The 21,874-nt window shown below is 36.2% G+C and overlaps 1 protein-coding gene across 6 annotated transcripts in view; it reads left to right on the top strand.

The window, feature by feature from the left end:
- The window catches only part of NTRK2 (neurotrophic receptor tyrosine kinase 2), a 196,123-nt gene that overhangs the window by 72,927 nt on the left and 101,322 nt on the right, over positions 1-21,874 (top strand). The window contains exons 12-14 of one of the 6 annotated variants that reach the window (XM_030237193.2): positions 5,050-5,121; positions 15,195-15,263; positions 16,130-19,852. The exons of 2 other annotated variants lie outside the window; for them this stretch is intronic. In XM_030237193.2, the coding sequence (XP_030093053.1) occupies positions 5,050-5,121; positions 15,195-15,263; positions 16,130-16,167 (179 nt within the window). In that variant the 3' untranslated portion in view covers positions 16,168-19,852. Of the gene's footprint in view, positions 1-5,049; positions 5,122-15,194; positions 15,264-16,129; positions 19,853-21,874 lie in introns of those variants that run through there. 3 more of the 6 variants (XM_030237196.2, XM_030237198.2, XM_030237197.2) reach the window with 3 other exon arrangements.

Genomic DNA, 21,874 nt, shown 5'->3' with positions numbered 1-21,874 from the left:
TAACATGCGTAGAAGGTTAAACTTTGCCCTTGATTTGTAAATGACTTTATACATAGGACTGTATGGAGATCATTATTTGTGAACCATCACAGGTCCTCTCTGACCCGTAGTTAGGTGGCTGTTTGAATTATAGCCAAGATTGCAAACTTTTTTTACGGAGATATGTTCCACTGCCTTTTATTCCTCCTTGATTTTGTATAAAAACAGCCATGGGGCTGAACACAGCCATATAACCAAAGTGGGAAGGTTTTTAATTTGAAATATAATGGGAACGAGATATTTAATAATGGTCTTTTAATTTGGAATATTCTTTTTCTGGTTTTATTTGAAAGAATTGATTCATAGTTGTTATAGACCCTTGGATATGACATTTAGATATTGCCAGTTCATGGCATTGTTACACCTCATCATTCATTGCATGAATCTTATGAAACAGACAGAGCTAGAGTGCAAATAAAGGAAGCTGAACAGACATATTGTGAATGATTCTTCTCTTTCTGTGTAGCACCATGTAATTCCTGTTGTAAAACTCTTGCTGAACTTACAGTGTGGTCATACAGGAGTTTTGTGCTAGCGCTGAAGGCGCATTTATTTATGGCTTTGCTATAGAGTAGGTTTGTGCCTTGTCCTTTGCGTGTTGTATTCATCTCTTTCACTCTTACTTAATGAGTGTCTGTATCATTGGATAGCTCACTGTTTCTTACCTCTGCTCTTTTAATCTTTTTTGGACTTTTTTTTGCTAGCATACAAAGATGTGTGTTTCCACGCTGTGAGCAGAAGTGTTGTATTTCAGAGTTCAGGGCTAGAGGGATAATCTCCTTCTGAATGCAATTATTCCAGCATAGAATTTTTAATCCTCTGTATACTTGGTGTAAGATAATGGTTGGTGTATTATCTCATGACATTATTTCTGTAATTATTAAATAAAGAAGCTGCAGTGTTACTGTGGTGAGTTTTTATATCTCATTAGTATAGAAGGCAACTGAATCTAATTCCAGTAGTGGCAATTCCTGCCTTTGCCAATGTTAGCATATTATCCTTGGTAAAGATGGCATTTCTAATCTCTAGACTGTGAAAGTATTGGTAATTAAATAGGCAATTAAAGGGAAAATTATCACACGGATGTTTTGAAAGTCGCCAGTTCCTCTCACGTGTGAACTCATTGTCTTGGACAACACTGTGCACTCCTTTGTGCTGACACAGCCTGTATACTTCTGCTAATGCACTGCTTTGTGACAGTGAGGACAGGAGTCATCACATTTATTCCTTCTTGCAGTGGATGGTAAACAAACAAAAAAAAATCGTATTTCCACTTTGCTGGTTTTTCTTGGGCTGTGTCTCTTTAAGAGGAAATTCCTACAGTCGGTGATCTTTTGGCTGTTGGATGTTTTTTTTCAAGTTCACTTGGTTTGATCACATTTAAAAAGAAATCTTGGCTTCATAGTTTCCCATTTTTAACATGGTTGATTTGTTTAATAAAGGTATCAGAAAAGTAGTTTTATAAACTAAGTAATGACTTCTGTTTAGAAGTACATTAGTAGGGGATGATTTTCTTTAGGACTGCTAGATGAGCCAAGAGCAAAGGACAGTGCTTTGTGTTACAGTAAATAGCACTGTGGCTGGACCTACTGAAGAAAAGATGTTGGAGACAATTTGTAGGAAAAGAGACTGTAGAAGAAAAACTAGGGAATATGTTGAGGAGGGAAGTTCAGTAAGAAGGATGATGAGTAAAATTTAAGATAAACAAGGAGAAAATAATCACACATCTTCCTATGTTTTATCTAGTGGTAGGCTTTTTGCTCGCCATTTACTTCTCTCTATCACTTTCTAATCAATGCAAATCAATGCAAAACAGCAGTTATTTGAATTTTTCCTGCCATACAAATTATAACTTTCATGTAATTTTATTTTGTTTCTTTCTATAAAGAGCTTTTCTTTAAAAATCAACAACCTAAACATCTCATTTTTAGGGCGGAATTCCTCATAGAAAATATGCTCGAAGCTCTTTCAGTCCTAGGAATTACAAAAGACTGGAAAGTCACATTCTGCCTCAGTGGTACAAAGAGAAGCATAACAATATCACAGGCAATTAATAGCATCTTTTACTCTTTTACCGTAATTAACATGAGTAAAAACACATACACACACACACACAAACTATATATATATATGTGTGTGTATTTAAAAGTATATGTAACATTTATGTTGTTAAGTGTTACACAGTCTGACATACACAAACTTTGAGTGGATGTCTAGAGGTTGTCTTCATGTTTTCTTGAATGAATTTGTAATTTCTTTTCCTGTAAAGGTTGCATATGAGCTAGTTTTGGGGAAGCCAAAAGGAAAATGCAGATGGATATGTAAAAAACTGGAGTTAGGACCATTCTGTGGGAGCTCATTAATGATTCAGAATGGTTGGTTTCAGTTTTCCCTCCTTCCTTTCACAAGGCAAAATCCAATCAATAGTTTTCTTTCAAGGTCAGAACTGCTGTCTGGTGTCTGTCCTTCTCACAACCCTTGTCCAGTCATAGAAGTGTTTTGGAAGATTTAATTACTGTTTTATTTGAGATTGTCATCAATAACTCTTAGCATAGTTGGACTTGGACAGAAAGTCACATTATTACTGGAGAGGGCTCTGCTCTGAGCCAACTACAAGGGTGCTGCTTTTGTGAATAGGGTCATGTCAGGTGTGGAAGGGGCTTTTCCCCTGCCATCCTGTCTCCAGTAATACTGTGGTTGCATTATGGACAGGAAAGCTGTTAAGCAGCCTTATGTACCAATTATTTGATTTTGCAAGATTTATAAAATAGAGTTCAGTTTGAGAAAATTTTCTGTCTTTGCAAGGGAAAGGTTGTTTTCATAGCATGGGCAATGATACTTCTTAATGTGTTTTGGTAGATTGTTTTCCAGAGCTGCGAGTGAAATATATATTTTTTAAAATGTTAATATGGCTTTTCTCCGCCTTTTTTTTCTAGATTTTTGATACATTTCTTTTCCGTTATTTAGCATTAAGTTCAGTGTAGGATACATAAGCATGTTACATGCTCATTAACTAACCTCACTTCCTGAAGTTATACTCCAAAACCTAAGGGGAGTACCAGATCCAGTATTTTAGTCGCAGCAAAGAAAACAATGCTCCTTTAATGGCAGTGGAAATATTTGTCCCTGTAAAATATCTTTCCTGTTTTGAGAAATATCATAAACAGTCAGAAATACAGAAAAATATTTTAATATCTTTTGTTTAGAATTCTGTTAAAGTATTCTCTCAGCCAAGCATTTTCTTCCTAAATAGGCTGCCAAAATAGAGTTTTGATGCTTTGTCAAGAAGCAAGCAAGGTTGTGTATCTTTCCTTAAATGCTTCAGTTTTCACAAAGACATCATACTACCTTTCAGTGTCTGCTTTTTGAAAATTATATTCTGTGACTTTAAAGTGATATTTAAGATCTGTTAACTTGAGCAGAATGAGCTGGATGTATTTGCAGGAGCTGAAAAGTTTGGTCTAGTATAATTTTTGTGTTGGCTGAAAAATAATAAACAACATTCAGGCCATCATCTCTTTTTTTCCCTGCCTTCTAGGAAAATCTGGACAAGATAAAGGTCAAAAGTCATGACAGAGCTCAGAGTTCAGTTCAGTTATCATAATAATTCCAGGAGCAAGCTTCTGGAGCTCAGCTTTATTATAGAATATTATGAAATTAATCTCGCTTGTTGAACATGATGGATCCAAATTTGCTGTTGGTCGTAATCCTGAATCAGTCAAAGAATGTCCACAGTTCACTTTGCTCATTCTACTGACATAATATTTAATATAGCCTAAATAAATTCTTTATATATCATTGATTTTATGGTGTTCATAAAATGCTACTAAGAGAAAATCTATTTCTGTTGCTGGTTTTTTTTTGTATTAATATGATTTCCAAGGAAAAAGCTCTTCAGTGACTCATATGAAATATGTTGGAGGGAGTTTGTATGTACATGTATATATATATATATATATATATATATATATATATATATATATATATATATGTAAAATGTGCAGTTACACAAATTTTCAAGTGGTGTAATTTAAATAGATTATTTAAATTGAGCCTTGCCATTTGGCTGGGATTTGGTTTTATATATGTTTCATTTTTAGATGTTTGCCCCTACGTTGAATTATTAACCTATGTCCAGGTCTGCTGGCTACAGATCTGCTGCCTTTGCATGTGAAGTTAATCTTTTTTCATGTTTCAAAGAATACTCAGCACTGAATTTGCAATTCTTGTGTCCACATTTATGTGATCTCAGCCGCATGCTGAGGTACCTTGGAGTAGAACAGAGGGAGATGTGGATACCTGTTGTTTAGCTGCGTGGGTACCTCCTGCCTTGAGCAAGGGTGTCTGGCACAACAGAGGGGCAGTTGCAGAAGCTTTAGGCAGGACAATTTGGTTATAGGTTACTTTCAGTACTGTGCGTGAGGAGTAGCACCAGGTGCTGAACAAGCTGTGTTAGGTAGTAAGGGGTTTGCCTCTATGTGATACCCATCAAAAGCAAATGTCCTGGACAAAACTATAACCACCAAGTAAAAAAAATGCTTCATGCAGTATGACCAAGCCTTGACTCTGACTTTTGTGCAGACTATTAGTACTTTTTTGCAGACTATTACCACAAGTTTGTCTTTGCGGGCCAAGAATTTACACCAAGAAGAATTTCACCAGTGACTGAAGAATATCTCCTCACGCCTTATCATAAAGCATGACCTTGCAATTTTTAATAAATATTTTTAAGTGATATGTGCTTCTATAGCTCTAAAACACATGTGCAATTTATGTCTGGTAGAATCCAGTCCAAAAAATACCAATAATGAGAGTCTTTCTCGTGATGGTTATAGGTCAAAAATGTGAAATGAGAACAATCTAAAAGTATCACAATGGATGTTTTCTTCTGCAGTGTAGAAAAAAAAATAAAGCAATTGATGAAGAAATATTAACCTAAAAACGAGCATTGGCAATTGCAAACCTAACTCTTGACATTAATTGCATTAATGGTAATGCATTCCATTCCAGTTCATGGTGAAGTAAAAGGAGTTGGTCTGGTAGATCAAATATGGCTTTCATTGCAAGACTGCGACAATGAAGGTGAGATAATAAAGCTATTCAGACTAACCTGTAAAAAATGTTATTAAATATACCTGATTAATTATTTATTCTTAGAGCAGATGTCACTATAAAATACTACATATGTTTCAGTTATTTTTTCAGGATGCATGTATCCTGTTATGTATATTTGTGTATACATGGATACATACATTTTGTTTGAAAAAAATATACATACAGTCAAAATTGTGAATAATTAATGATGCATATTATGTTCCCTTATGAATCTGGGAAATTAATGTCAGGGCTTTGAACAGAACTTGAAAGGGATTTTTTTCTATTGAAATATTTGAAAAATTGGAATGGTCTAAATAACCATGTGAAAAACGTAAGTTGCTGTCCTGGTTTGCTCATTACAAATACATTGTGAAGCAACTGTTACAAATCCATTGGTGTAAGCAAACCTAGCTGTGTATCCAGGGAGATGTTGCAAATCTTGTGTTTCGACTTAGGCTTGTGTGTGGTTTGGGTGGGGTTTTTTTAAAGTTTTTAGCATTTTTTGAATCAACATCTTATTTTCCAGTCCAGGCAAGAGTAAAATCACGAAAGCTCTCAAGTACCTTTAATGCATTTTTCTGACAGAATGTCAAAAATTGCTTTGTGTTCCATCAATAGTAATTCATGGCAACATGCCTAAATAATTACCATTGGCCAAACGCCAGACTCCTAGGCTCTACACTAACAAATACTGGTACAATCACTTTGAAAATTATAAATTCAGTTGCAATAATAGCATGCACCTCACATAACTGACTCACCGCTTCCAATTAACTTCATGTAATCAGAAATAACTTAGTTCTGTGTTATCTCTTAAGTGGTCTCTCTGGACAGTAGTCACAGTAGTGGGTGGTTTGGATATACTGTATAATTTGATGTGGTTCTGGGGCAATGCAGTCTTTGGGGTTACCCGAAATGCCATCAAAGCCAATGGCACTAGAGTATGTTCTCTGGCCCATAGGAAAAGGCATAGATTGTGCCCACAGGTTTAAAACTCGCTTCTCCCTCATTCCTCAAGTAAGAATGTACTTGAAAGTACTTGAAAAAAATCTTGGCACATGCTCTCCTTTGAAATGTACTGGAACATTTTATAGGAGAGTGATGTTTGTCTTAGGTCAAAATAGTCAAAATAGTAGCTTAATATAGATAAATAATTGTGGATAAATGAAGATACACCCCTGCATATTTTTATTTACTGGCAAATTTGTGCCCTGAACCTCTTTTTCTTTGAAGTCTTTACCTCAGCACATGGGCCTGGGAACAAGTAGTCTTGCACATGCCATTTACACCAGAGATTTTGGCTTGTTAGCTACTGTTTGGATCTTGTTTTATGTCTGTTCCACATGGTCTTGTGTGTCTGAATTCACGTGATTAGTCAGGTATGAAGGGGTCACTCAAGCTATAGTTTGCAGTAGCCTTGTTCCATGTAAGTCTCGAGTTTATGTTTTGGAAGGAGGCTGGGGACATGGGGATGAGATGGGAACCCTGCCTTATGAAAGGAAGAAAGGCAGGTGTTAGCACTGTTGCTGTTTCTTTGTGCAGTGGCTGTAGCAGAACTGGAGAAGTTCACCTTGGCCAACACTAGCAGCATCATGGCCAAAGCATTGCCAGGTTCCATGTTCTCCTGACCTCCAGTTATTGCAGGCTGGAACCCATTTAGTTTCTGAACCCCTAAAGCAGACCTTCTGTTTGCCTGACCAAAGAAGAGTCAGGTGTATTGGTATGCCTACCTATTGATTGAAAAGTCAGTTTGACTGTGAAGCCTGATGACTCTGCTTTTCTTAAATGGCACCTTTAGGGGTATTGTCAATACGGAAAGCATCAATCTCTCTTCTTTCAGATGAAATATTGTTTATTTCAAACTCATTTTAAGCATTTTGTTAACCTTAATATATTTACAAGATTATTCTTTGTGTAGAAAGAGGGAAATTCACTTCAGGATTGTTACAGTGATAATGGAGCAATAGAAATACTCCTTTCCTGGTTCTGTCTCTACAAAGTTATATGACAGTAATATGCTGGAGAGTGGTTTCACTTGACCCGGTAACAGAACAGGAGTTAGGGTTTCACTTGCACAGGAAGGGAAAGGATATTTCTATTTCTGTTTAAACACCTTGGAAATTTCTGTTCCTAGTGTGTCAGTGGTAGCTGGCACTCTTTGGCAGACAAAGAGTATTCAGACAGAATTTTGTTGTTATATATAACATATATAACATCCTGTGTGCCAGATGTGGATGTAAAGCCATGCACTCCACTTGCAGGAATACAGTTTCAAATAAAAGAACAGTCTTATTTGCTGATTTGCTAATAGCCTGCTCTGGCAGCTATGGTAATTACACATGGTATCTACTATAGATTCATGTCTCATTTATTTAAATGAGACATGAAAATGTCTCTAAATTTATAATTACAATTAAATTTATAATTACATATTATCTCTTAGTAAAATTGTTTACTTTTATTATAGTGTGTGGGTCTACAGGTTGGGCTTTTTGGCAGTAATATAGGTGGAATTAGCACATTAAATGTACATGGTTTGTTGCATCAAAAGGGTGCTGTAAGAGGTAGAATTCATAAATAGGAAGAGTGGAAACTCCTCTTTTCCCAAGACCACTTTCCTTTTCTTGGTATATCCTATCTTCTTTGAATGGAGAACCATTTTGTGTCCATGTAAAACTGAGAACAGAATAAAACAAACCAAGGCTAGACTGGAGTAAGTGCACGTGGTTTTCACAATGGCTCCAAGTAGATGGGATTTGGAAGATTCAAATTGCTTCAATTAGTACTGTTTTTTTCCTTACAAATATTCTCCGTCTTCTGTATTGGGAAGGGATTCCATTATATGGTAATATACAAGGAGAAAGAAAAGTTTATGGGGCCTTGAAATAGGTGCAGGACATGAATGCACATTCTTCAAACTGCCTGCAAATATATGCAAAATTTCGAGATGACTTTTCAGGAATGTAAAACCAGGCCTCGAGGTTCAGGAGGAAACATCCTGTGCCTCATGCTTCACCACCATCAAAAGGCATGTGTTACTGCAGAGGACTCCTTCAGCTAAGCTTCAGTGGATGGCAACTCAAAGGTTGTCTCTCCTGTTCTGTGACTTTGGATTTGTGGTAAGAGATAGCTAGTGACATTCTTTCACTCTTTTGTCTTTTTCCTGGTGAAAGCCACAGGTGACTGGCCACCAACTGAATGTAGCTCCATTCACCAACACTCTGTGGGACCAGCTATCTAGGTGTTTTTTAAGCCTGAGTACAGGGCACTCATCCAAGCCATGAGCAGCCAGTTTCTCCAGGAGACTGCTGTGGAAAATGCTTTTAAAGGCTTGACTAAAGTACTGTCACCGACATGTTTTATGAAAAATCCTCTCCTTAGGATTTTTCCCCTCCTGAGAAGCTGAGAGGCCTCAGGAACAAACTGTAAACAATTCTTATCTGCTGCTGTGGAATGCAACAGAGGAAATCTCTGATTGGCCTCGTCAAGCCAATTAGCCCCTGTTTCCAATTAAGAGCCAATGACAGTTCACCTGTCCAGCCGGTCTCGGTCTGGGAGAAGACCTTTGTTTAGACATTCCTTTTCTATTCTTAGCTTAGCATGGTAGTGAAATCCTTCTCTCTATTCTTTTAGTATAGTTTTCATATATTATCTAGCATATAATAATAAATCAAGCCTTCTGATACATGGAGTCAACTTTCTCTCTCTTCCCTCATCCTGGAACCCCTGTGAACGAGGTAACAAGTACAGGCAGATAACATCCACAGTCCTTCTCTCATCCACTAAGTGTGTTGCCTTGTCAGGTTTGTCAGTCAGAACAAACATCTCATAAACACATGCTGTGTGGGCCTGATCACCTTTGGTACCTACATCTTAAGTTTTCAGTCAAGAGAGAATTTGTGGGGTGAAATATTTGAGCCAAGATTATGTCAAAATGGGGCACTGATCTCTGGTCCTGGACTTAGAAGTCTGCAGAAGATGGAGGAAGAAGTGATGCCGCAGAAATCATGTAGTTTATCTTCATGTAGCATAATATTAATGGGACTAGCTGGAATTTGGCTCTTGGTTGTTTGCTATCAGTCCATTATTGTTGGCCACAATCATGATAATGATGAGGTATTTTAAGGAAAAATTGTTAATTTCCATGTGGAAGTACTGTAAAGGAAGGCAGTTGAAATTAATGAAGTAAAGAAACCCCATAGTTGTTTTACTAGAGGCACTGAGTGATTATGAGATGCACCTTTAAAGAATTGTTCAGATTTCACAGATACAAGGTAAAGTGTCATAGCAAGGAAGATGAAGCATTGCTCAATAGCAGCTGTGAGGATGGTAATTGATCGAAGGTGTTAATATTGTTGTAAGGAAACAGTAAGCAAAATAATCCCATTATAAATGAACATATGTGATACAGTTCCATAACTCCTATTGTACTGTAACAAACACTGTTCTTTCCCTAATTTGTATATAAAAACTCTCTTTCCCGCTCTTATTAAAAGGTCATATATTGAAAATGAGGAATATTTGGAAGTACTCAAGATAAATGGATGGTAGGGTTGTCTTCAATATTTGGGTAGAGACAGAATGGTTTCAAAAGTGACAGTGATTCTCTTTTTCAAAGGGGCGAGACATAATTATGCTGCATCTTTCAAGTGCTCTGATCCTCCTTGTGGCTGTAAACTGACGCTTGTCAAAATTGTAGCTGTGTAGTAGCATTTCTGTATTTTACATACATACCAATGAGCGCATTTAAACACAAATTCTAGGGATGTCATAAGGTAAAGGGCCTTCTTTCCTAAGAGCTTTGACTTTTAAAGTACTTGCAGGAAGCTTTGAGAAAGCGTCCCTTGATTTCTTGATTGATCTCTCAGGCATACTGTGTTTCATGCAAATGAAGTGTAAAATAACCCACAGATATCAATTTTTTAAAGTGTGTATGCAAATAGTAATTGCTGCACTCTTTCCTGTGAGTTGGGTTTCTACTAATGCACATATTCTGTGGTTCTGTGGGGAGCTGCTGTTAATGCCAGGTTCTGTTTCAGATTCTGAGCAGTTGCTTATTTCACACTCTCTCTTTTTTCCTTTAACTGTCCCTGAATTAGAAGCTCTGTAAAATATATGTACTGGCTGTCTCTGAGTAATGGTGGAACTGAGCTTCAGTTCTCAATGTCCTTGACTGACTAATCAATAGAAAGCAAAACAACTACAGCATGAGCAGCAGTACTGTAAAAGGAAACTTCTGTTGGATGTTGCGCTGGAAGTCATGAGGTTAATGACTCTCATTGAGAAAGATACAATAATTTCTCCTTCAAGAGTGCAGAGCACAAGTGTTTTCTTTTCTGCTGCCTGCTTGGAAAATGAGCATCCTATCCCACGTGTCATACTGGGAAATAAAATCAGAAGTCAAGATCAAACTAAAGAAAAATAGATTAAGATATTAAATGATCCTTGTTAACAGTTTAGAGTTCTGTTAATGCAAAATATTTTTGGTCTCTGAAATGTTGAGTAAAAGGGTCCAGTTTTATCATCTCTTATTTCTAACTTCTTTTACACTGAGAACAGCTTTATGAGGTTCTATACCTAAGTATGTGTAATTCTGTTTGACCTCCATTCTCATTTCATGAACTACTAGATTAATGAAACAAACATTTAAATAGTTTGATTACTGGCTGCAATACTGATGTTGATGACTACAATTTTATTATGCTTATTTGGAAATCTAATACAGGTGGAAGCATCCACAAAATTACAAGCTATCTATCCTTATCTGTGGAGCATAAATTTAGACATCAGAGGAAGAGACAGTTATAGTGGAAAAGAAATCTTTATAAGATACTGGGTATTTTGAAGAAACTTTTTAGCTCAGGGTTACTGTAAATAGTCCCAAGTTTAATATGATATTGTGCTACCTTCCTGTTATAAGTAATTGGAGCATATAAGAGGGTCAAAACTCTTTATCTTGTATAACTTTATGGGTCAGACTATTTAGTCTCTTCTGGTCCTAGTTTTCCTATTTACTAAGTAAATTTGGTTACAGGAAAATTAGATCAGAAAATAGAGACTAATGTTGAATTCAGATACAGAATTTTCTGTGAATTCCTGGCCTCCAATAAGTTGATTTGTTTGTCTTCTATTCATGTGTTTATCCTTAGGTTAAAAAAGTAATATTTATATTAGAGCTCCTAATTATATGAATTACAAATATGGTCTTAGTACTTCATGAGGTAAAAATTATTTTTAGATGAAAGAAAAAAATTGTAGTGAGTGTTTATGGTTTTGTGCTCTGAAACAAAAGACATTATTAAGCCTGGTGCATGTAAAACCTGCAAAATCCTAAGAAAATGTACGTATATCTTCAGAGAATTTTATCTTCTGCTGCTGTGTTGGCATTGCTCTAAGACAAGACATTATTCTTCCTTGTACAATAAAAATTCTGCAAAAGCTATTCAGGACCCTCTTCTTGCTTTCCAACAAAAATTAGGTGACATTTTGTCCTGATTTTGCCACAGCATTAGCCAGCACTGCTCTTTGAAGCAATGGCTCAGATCCAAGAAGCAAATAAAACTAGGAATAAATTGTTTAGTTTTCTTTCCTTCTTGAAATGAGAAACTGACAAATTTTATAAAACTACTTTTTTCGTTAATTCAGCTGCATCTTACCTTTGCCTTCCTCCCTTCCAGTCATCAGCTTGAACTTTCTCCATAGGAATCACAGTTTATGTAAAAAGAATGCAGAGATACATGCCATGAATCAATTTACTCTGCACTAGAAAAAGTAAAATGTACATTGATTTTTGATTCAAATGCTTTGTTTAGATCAGTGCTGCAAAAAATATTCTGAATAAACCTTATGAAAACCTTATGCAATGTTAAAATAAATGTTATGCACTTGATGAAGAGAGAATATGGGATGAGACTTAGCATCATAGAAAGTTTCAGTTGTTTAGCACTTCTTCTGCTTGTACTTTCCCTTGAATGATTTGGTTTAGATGGTCTCCAGATTTATGCAACTCATATGTAAAGACATAATTGGCAAGTGAGATGTGAGTATATAAAACTTAGTTTTGTATTCAGTTAAGTCATCATTATGGTAAAATTTTATTTCTTCTGACAGAGTGTAGGTCAGGTTGTTAATGACTAAGAAAGACTGACTTCAGACCTCCAGTTTATTACAACTCATTGAAATATAGTATTTCAAATCCTGTTGGAGCAAGAAGGATTTTAGGCAACTAAAATTTAGCATCTTGCTTTGTGAAGAAAGTTCAGAAGATGACTATCATGTAACATTTTCCTTCCTAAATGACTTAAGTGGTGACTTGTAGGAACCATAACCAGTGAGAAGAAGTGTGATTGATATTTTTGGGATTGGTAGAAATTGAGTCCATGAATGTGTGACTATTTCAAGAACAGCGATTTGCCCAAATATGTGAATTAGATGTTTTGATGCATGTTGCTATTATGGTGCTGTTGACTGCTCAGTTTTTTTGTTGTGTGCTGGTTGAAGATGGAAAAAATTGGCTTCTTTACATTTTAAAAGGATCATGTTTAAAGGCTCTTCTTTAAAAATCAGTACAGTAGGTATAAAGGTAGGGGGTTTGCTGTTATACTTTTCCTTTCATGCTTTCCTCTCTAATGAATCAAAAAGCTGGAAACAGTTAGTTGGTGGCATTTTATCCAGCTCCCAGTCAGAGTAAACTCTCAGAAAAGTACAGATCATCCAGTATCTGAGATACAGGTCTGCAAAGCTCATGAGATGGTCAACTGTGGTACTTCTAGAAAGTAGGATTAAAAAAAGTCCTCACTGGTAGCTCAACAGGATCCTTTATAATATAATTCAAACTACTCTTTCTATTAAACAGTTAGGCTCAAATTTGATGCTCCCAAAATAGTGTACTCAAGATTCTTTATGATGTTTGTTTAAAAACTAGTAATTAATTCAGTGCTGATTTCAAAGGTTTTTGAATGAAGAACTGCTATTGGAAGTAAAGTTATCATATTTTAAACTACTTATTATTTTCTTTGCTGTCTTAGACAAATTTGCATTTCAGAGAGACAGATACATAATGTTCCTTTAAAGGATGAATGCAGTTCTGTCATTCCTTGTACAAAGATGAATAGTTTTTTTCTGTCTTCCACTTTCATTTTGACATTCTTTTATTTTTATTCTTCAGTGTACTTTCCTCTGCAAGTCTGAGTGGCAGCTTATATAACAGCAGTGTACTTTTAAAACCAATATTAAACTCAGAATATTGCACCTCAGCAGCAACTCAAGCCAAAATCAAGTTTTGCCTCAACTTGCCTAACTGACTCCATTTGAACTCTGAGAAGTGAAATGGGAAGCTGGCAGTTAGAACACAAGAAATAATCTTCTAAATATCTATTGTCCATAAAATTTTGCCTTTGTTAGCTCAATGTCTCCAAATAGTCAGAGATCTAGTATACAAATGAACTTTTGTTTTTTAAAGGAAAAATTCTGTTCTATTTCTGCATCTTTATATTTGTCCTGTTTCCTTGCTCCATTGTCCCACTCTGCCCCACTCCCCACAATTATTTTGTATTCATATATCCTTTTCTGTGTACTCCACCTGGTTTCTTTCCTTGTTTTAGTGATTAAAGTTAGTAGACTCTCATTTTTTTTCACCTTTCCCTTTCTTTTGCCTTTTTTCCTTTCTTTTTTTTTTTTTGACTGCTTTCTGTTAATAAGTTTTTTCCTTAAAATATGTTTTTATTGTGATTAATTTTTCTACCTTCAGTAGGAATTGCAGGACTCCCTTCCCCTTGTGGACTTGACTCCTGTAGACTGCTCAGTCACAGGTCTGAGGTTTCTCCCATAATGGTTGTTTTAGATGCCACTGTTGGCTCCCAGGGTTACTAAAATACACACAAAAATGCAACTGAGAATTTAGAATAATAAAATCACTTCAGCTGAAAAATATCTTTAAGATCATCATGTCCAATCCTTAACTTAACATTACCAAGCCCACCACTAAACTCTCTCCCTAAGCATCTCTGGTGGTTTACAACAACACATCAGCTTGCCTTCCTTAAAATTGTTGTACCACCTTCCCCCTACCCCTGGCCCTCCATCATGACTTATCATGTGAAGTTTACAGGAGTTGTAAGCAGATCTGGTTTGTACCTGTGTTTTTCCTGTGTACTGTATACTAAATATTGGTTCATTAGTTGACAACTTCTTGAATTAAAATTCAGAGATGTCTAAAACACAGCAATATGATTTCACTGTGACTACAGCAGACCAGGTAAGGAATAATCTAAAAGTCAAAAAACCTCTCCCTTGCAATGATTTGCTCTGGTGTTAAAAGTGTGGTATAAATATGTGTTTTTTATGTAAATTCATACACACATCCTTTGTCTTAAGTTGCCAAGAACATATTCAATCTCCCATATTTAAGACAGGAAAAATTCCAGGAGAGTTCTGAAAGACTTAGGAAATTCAAGAGGAAAGTAGCACCCATGCAGTAGACCTTATTGTAGACTACTAAAAACCCCAATGATATTACTCATTTTCCAACCTATATCTTCTAAACAGCCTTCAGATAATTGCTTACTGTTCTGAAATGAGGCTTTCTTCAACTGATACTCTTAATTTTGTCTGTGGATTAGCAGATTCCTTTGGGGTTTTTTGGCACCTTACATGAGACCTTAATAACTGTTTCAAAGAAAAGGCATTTTGCCGCGCACTTTTGGAAATGTGGGATTGTACAAAGCTAGCAAGTTCAGCATCTGTAGGTGTGCTTACCTACTTCCAGGGTAGAAACAAACAAGAAAACATAATTGAATTAGTCATTGCTACTGACAGTGAAATTTAACTTCTCTTGAAGCTGATAATGTAAGTCCCATTCATTGAAAGCAAATAAAGATTTGGCTCTGAATTGTTTAGATTTCTGTGGAATATGGGTAAACTTTCAGTCTTCACAATCACTGAGAACTTACTAAAACAAGATTAAAAAGCCCACAAAACCAGACAAAAACTACTACTGAAGTTTACATTTGCTGACTAATAGTAAAACTCTCACATGTGTTTTTTTCAAATATCATTAGAACAAGTAATGGTGGCTGTCAACAGTGATGTACATAATAACTCAACTGCATCAGATAACAACAGACTAGGTAAGGCAATGCTGTTCTAGGAAGTATTTGTGTCATAAAGTCAACTAGTTGAATTCCACACAGGACCATAGGTGGCTTTTAAAAAATATTCTTATCCTTAGCCAGTCAGGTAAGTTTTGGGGGTAGGTTTTTCCTTTATCTCAGAGCAGAACACATCCTGTGGATTTTTATGTATTCCAATGTGCCATCATATTTAGCTGTTGATTTTTAAGTTTCTCTTGATATTTAAATGCAATTAATTTCAAGATAATTGAGTAATATTTCTCCCAGCCCCACTTCTTTCTGCCTTTACAGAGGCAGTTAATGCTGTTAAAGGCAGCAGCCTGTTCAGAGCTGGCAGAAAGGGTGATGTGCACAGAGCTAAGGTGTGAAACAAAAGTTAGAGAGGATCCTGGTACTTACTTAGAGTAGGTCTGTGGCATAGTGGGGTACCCTACGAATAATTGGTGTACCAAACTAAAGACAGAGAACTTGATTGTGCACATTGGGCAGTCCACCATCAGCCTTGGCACAAGGCAGAGCACCTGGCTGAGGCTTTTCTAACCCATACATAGCACAGTCCCTGGTTGGAGACAATCCATTACAGCTCAATCTGAGTATGCTGATATGTTAAAGACAAAGAAATAACACACATTATACATTTTTATTTAACAAATAAAATCTTTAGCCACAAGACAGAGGTAATGTCATCATTTTCATAAATTCATGTACAGTTTTTATCTAATTTATGTATGCTTTAAATGCTTTTTATGTGAATGTGTTTGATTGTCAAGTATTCATTTGTGTTTGGTCTTTTGTATTGATTTTTCTTTGACTTTTTTTCTTTTTTTAAGCATGATTCTCACACTTTATTTTGTTTTTTTTAGGTTTTGTTTTATTTCATAAGATCCCACTGGATGGGTAAATGAAATAAGGAAAAGATGAGAGAGGGGCTGTTGAGCTTGTGGAATCTGTGTGCTGCACTGTAGGGAGTGGACAGTGTTCTTGCCCAGTGAAGTGCCACCTCCCTTGGATTTCTCTTTTAAACATTGGTTATGTTTGGAGAACTGTAGAAGTACATTCAAATCAGTAGATGTTTTTCCAAGAGCAGGGAAAGGTGAAGCCCTGAGGCAGCTAAAAAAACCCAAGAAATTCCAGAGATAAGCTACCACACTCTTTCCTATTGCATTGTCCTCACTGTGTTTTCCAAAATGACATTGAAATGAAATTATATTGTTTCCTCTGTCAATTTTATTTCTGTTCAAAGTTAACTGGAAAGATGTTGTTTTTATAAATAATATTTATCAAAGGTGAACTGCAAAGCTGCTCTTATTTTGTTGAATTAACACCTCTGCAAAATTTCTACAGTGCTTAGTTTGAGTGTGTGTGCAAGCTCACTGATTTCTGTGGAAATGCTCACATCCTTAAAGTTAAGTTCTTGTATGTTTGCAGGATATGGTCTTAACTCCTGAAGCAGTAAATTGCAGAGCTGGCCCTGCAAATCTTATTATGTATGTAGTTCCACTGACTTTACCAGGAAGATGGGGAGTCTGAGTTATATACAGAAAGGTGGCAATACTGTTTGGTGTGTTTGGGTATTGAACCAGCGCCATCACTTAGACATTCAGTTAGGTTGTGCTTACTCAAGATAGTCACTAAGTTTGAATAAGCACACAAATCTCTAGTAGGCCAGAATGCTGATTCTGAGCCAAGAGCAAGAAGAACAATGGTTTGTGGCTGGTCCCTCAGATGTAGACTTAGAGGCTTGTTTAGCTGTCCATGTTTAAACTGTGAAGTATGCTTCAGAATGTGCTTCATTATACTGCAGAAAAAAGTCTACTGTAACAAGTAAAGCTAAATGAAGGCATGAACATATTTCAAGAGCAGGGCTGCATTTAGATATAGTACTAGAAATTAATTTTCATTTGATTTATGTGTCAAATCCTGAGGGTCTACTTTGATCTTTTCCATTCAAGGAATTTTACTAAGTATGAAGTTTCAAGGTTTTTTTTAACTGAGAGTTATCTACAAAGACTAGTAGTGAAAGACTGAGGTAGATGCTGACATTTCTGTGTATTCTGATTAAATTTTTGAGATATGATTTGAATTTAATTCCTTTCAACTGTGTTTAGTGAAATAGATGATATTATTTTGTCCCTAATGTATTTGCTTTTCATTGTTACGTGTTTTTAATTTCAGCCATTTTCATTCTTCCATTGTAACACTATTGCCTTTTCTTTTACTGCAGTCTTTTAAGGCCATACACCATCTCTCTCTTTCTACAGCACTGTCTTGACTCTTTAATTCTATTTCTGTGTATTTACTTGCTTTTTGCCTTCTAAGGCTTAATCCTTCAACTTTTTTCTTATGTTCTCTTGAGTCTCTTGCACTCAAGTTCTTTATTCCTGCTGTGCTTAAGTTTCAGAAATATCCTTATTAGTCAAGACATGCATCCACATTTGCATACTTCTAGGCCTATGTAGGGAGATACTTCCTTTCCCTTTCCACTAGTTAGGGAAGGGGAGATGCAGTCGCTAAAAATCTGTCCCAAATATGTATTCTGCTCCCCACATTAAAGAAGAGGACAGAGCTGGAAGTCTACTGATGACCTAGGAATCGTGTTGTCTTTGTCGCCCTGCACATACTGTGGTGATTTGGGGAGGGATGGCAGCAATTAAGGATATCCATCATAGTTCCTGTTTGAAGTTAGATGTCATCAAGTGCTCTGCTGTTCCCGAGAAAGAGTATTAGGAATGTCGGCCTTTTTTCCTCCCTAAGTCTGTGTCTTATAAGATATGGTCTTATTTTCCAGAGATCACAACTTTCTCTTCTGCTTACTGACTCATTTTACCTTCCTTTTAATTATTTTCTTCTTGGACTTCTTGCTTATCCATGAATCTGTCCTCCTGTTGAAACAATATCTGATGTCATAGAGGAGATTCTAAATCAGTAGACAGTCATCTAGTGGCAATATTTGAACTAAAGTCAGTGGACTTACATCAAACACATGTTGGATCATGAGCAGAGCTTGACCCAGTAGCCCAAATACCAGTTTGAAGTTTTGCTGGGACAAAGTCAGCATATTTCAGTTATGTGTTCACAATTTATTGCCAGATTAATGAGGTGAGAATCTGAACCCTTTTCTTTTGGCAGGGAAAAAGCAAACTTGCAAAGCTGGAATTAGGCAGTTGACTTTTGAAATATTTAATTTTAAAAAGTAGTTCTTTCTGATTCATAATATTTATATGCATAAACATGCACAGTTATTGATTGGGGATTTTACATAATTTTTTGTAATTTATTTTGTAGCACTTTGCAGTTCATCTTTATCGGATAGGGATAGGTTTGACCTTCAAATGTTTCAGAATGTACTGACACGGTATTTTGGATTTTATGTAATCATGGAGATACTTTAATAAAAAACTGATCTATGCACCACTGAAATATATATATATATATTTTTATATCTGTATTGTAGAATATTCTTCTTACATATTTTGTACTACATTATGTTAGACACAGTACATTATTACTTGATGCAGATATTCACAGAACATTATGGATTACAGCACGTGATTTGTTACTAATAATGTCTTAGCACAGATGTTTAAAGCTTGATGGAAAAAGACTACATGTTCCTAAAATGGTTTTTTTCAGTATGTGGACAGAGCCTCTTAAAGCTAAGGGAGCTAAACTTTTTAACATGGAAATTATGATACCCACTAGCTTCTGTCTTTCAGCTTGATTGTAAGTGACATTGCTTGTAACTGTAGAGATTCTGATCTGCCCAAATGGTGTTGGTTTACAAAGGGCTCACTTAATTACAAATTCTTGACCTCCTTAAAATAAAGTGAGACTGAAACTAAAAATCATACAGGAACCATTAACATGGTAAAAATTGATGAACATCCAGGATCTGACATTAAAAAGCTTTTATATTATTTTACTGAGCAATAAAAAAGGCTATGAAATATCTAAAGGCAGAGTTGCTATTTTTTTTTTTTTGCTGTGCCAGACATGAAACTAAAATAAAAGCATATTTCTAAGGTTCTGCTAGAAGGGGTTTATTTGTACTAGAATTTATTTTAGATAGACATTTAATATGCTCAGAGACATGTTGAGATAAGCTGTTGAGCAGTTTGATGGGCAGATTAGTTAGAGGCCTGCAGAGGAAGCTCTGCTGGGGGTGTTTTGGTGTGAGGCAAGTCATTGTCATCCAGTCTGTTAAATAAAACTGTTTCTGTTGAATTTGATGTAAGTTTGACCAGTGGCCAGGTCTATGTTGCAAAGAAGTGCATTGTTCCCAGGCAGAGGTCAGAGCTGTGCTTACTGCAGCTGCCTGTCATGAAAAGCGAGGTGGGAGCAGTTGCAAAATGTCTGTTCCTGAAGAAAGCTGTCTAGGGAACCATTTCTTTTTTAGTGGGAGTCCTGGAGGCTCGCAGTCAGGGCAGACTGAGGCTGCTATGAGACATTTTCATGGCAGTATGTGTCTTGACTATCATAACCTGTAAAAGGCAGTCTTCGTCCTTTCCACTGCCTTTGTCTACCAGCTGGACCTATCAGGCAGCAGTGAAGCAAAACATGCATTTCAGTGGGAGCAAGATCAAGATCCTTGGAAACAGCAGACAGTGCCAAGAAAACCTGTGGACAGCTAGTTGAAAACAATTTTACTTCAAATAGTTCTTGTAGGGATTGCTTTTTCTTTTTTGACTTTGGCAAAAGCACTGAAAAGCAATTTTTTTCCTAAGAAGCCAAATTCCTAAGCCTGGTTTTTTCAAAAACTATAAAATATATGGAATTTTGCCATATGAAAATGACCCATACACTTCCAAGTGGCTCTTTAAACAAAAGCCTTCATACAAAGTTTGTCAATCTCTTTACCCAGTTGTCCATGTTAAGTTGACAGCTAATGGTCACCAGGAAGGCCATCACTTTGTTTACATCTATTTCAATGCTTAAAAACATACAACTGGTTTGTGAAGTTGAAAGTTATTATCCAACAGATAAAAAAAATCTCACCTTCTAAGCTCTTTTTAATTTGGCCATTTTTTCCAGTTAATAATAATTATTATTGTTAACAATAATAATATTTTATTATTTGAAATAATTCAAAAGTTATTAGTAGACTGAGCAGCTAAGTATTTTGTTTGTTTCAAAAGAAAACCCCAAAAGCTTATGTAAAAGTTTTTAGTATTTTCTTCTTCTCCATCTTTCTCTCTGGCTTCTTCTCTTCCTTCCAATTTTTGGTGGTTCTGTTTTCTGTTCTTCAGAGAGCTCAATGTCCTACTTTGTGAGCTGTGGTAAACTCTCTTCTTCTTAGGGCACAAATTTGTAGTGTCTTGGAATATCCTTTTGAAGGACTTTGCCATCGTTATGTTATGGTGAAGAGTATTCCAGATTATAATGTAGGTCCATGTTGTGTGAGATTTTCATCATCTCATCTCCAGAACATGTGTTTGTCGGTGGCTGGAAGCATTGAGCATGAATGCAACATAAAAGTGCACAGAGAATGCTGATGCATTCTCTGTATTTCACGTGTCACAGCCCATTTCATTGTCCCACTTCCATAGGAATGTGTATGCCCAAACTTTTGAAGCTGGCTTCCATTTGCTCTGTTTTCCTTTTGTTCACACAAATTAAATGTGCTCTGAAGATAGCAAATGATGCATTGATTGGAAATAAATATAGCTGTTCAGTTTCCACAAGCATGTATGTGACTGAACTTGGGAGAACAAGGTATTGTCTTTTAATCAGCCTCGAGATTAACTGGTTGACTTACTTCCATCCAAAAAAAAGCAATAGATTGGAAGAGCCCACATGAGAGTGTGTATTGTTTTAGTATGGACATGCTATATCCTTCTAATTTTAATAGCAACCTTCCATGACTGGCTGTATTTTTGCAGCTGCAAGGAGTGTGTTGGATAAGCAAGCACGTGTTCTGGCCTGCAGCAGAGCTGTAGGCAGCATAGAGCCAAACTGCTTTCATTTTGAAGAGGGCCATTCCCCCATGGTCTCTAGAGGCAGCAAGTCACAGCAGGGCTACTAAGCAGATTACCTCTTAATATAGGAGGAAACTTGTCTCCTTGCCTACATATTTTCACTGTTACTTTGTTCCTCAGTTGGAATGACAAGACAAACCTTATAAAATTTCAGGGAACTATCTGATATTCAAGGAAGTAAAGGGTAACTTCATGGCTTTCTTATGATAGCTGTTTTTTCTTTGATGTAAACAGAGTAGGGTTCCCTTGTCAGGTAGGTCCACCAAACAGAAAAGAAATCCTGATTTTTTCCTAAGTATTTTAAGGGGGTTTTTGAGTTTTTTTTTTTTAACACAGCTATTTCATAGGTATCACTGACTTTACTAGTGTGCAAGCATAATTTGGCTGCCGCACCACTGCACAAACCCAAACCTAACTCTCCCACACCAGAGTCTTAAACAAACAGACTTCAGATCTTTCACTGCCATTCAGAGCTCTCTGTTCCTGAGTATTTTTTTATATTTCAGGCTCAGTTTAAAAACAGGAAGAATCTTTAAGTTGATTTAAAAGTATAGAACTTAAACATTTTTTCCTAAAATATTTTTTTGAACCATGGAAAAAAGTAATATTCTAAATTTTAGCACAAAATTGCCT

The sequence above is a fragment of the Serinus canaria genome, chromosome Z (assembly GCF_022539315.1).
Source record: "Serinus canaria isolate serCan28SL12 chromosome Z, serCan2020, whole genome shotgun sequence".
In the NCBI taxonomy this organism is placed as follows: domain Eukaryota; kingdom Metazoa; phylum Chordata; class Aves; order Passeriformes; family Fringillidae; genus Serinus; species Serinus canaria.
The sequence above is the reverse complement of the archived record's forward strand: the minus strand, read 5'-3'. Positions and strand labels throughout refer to the sequence as shown.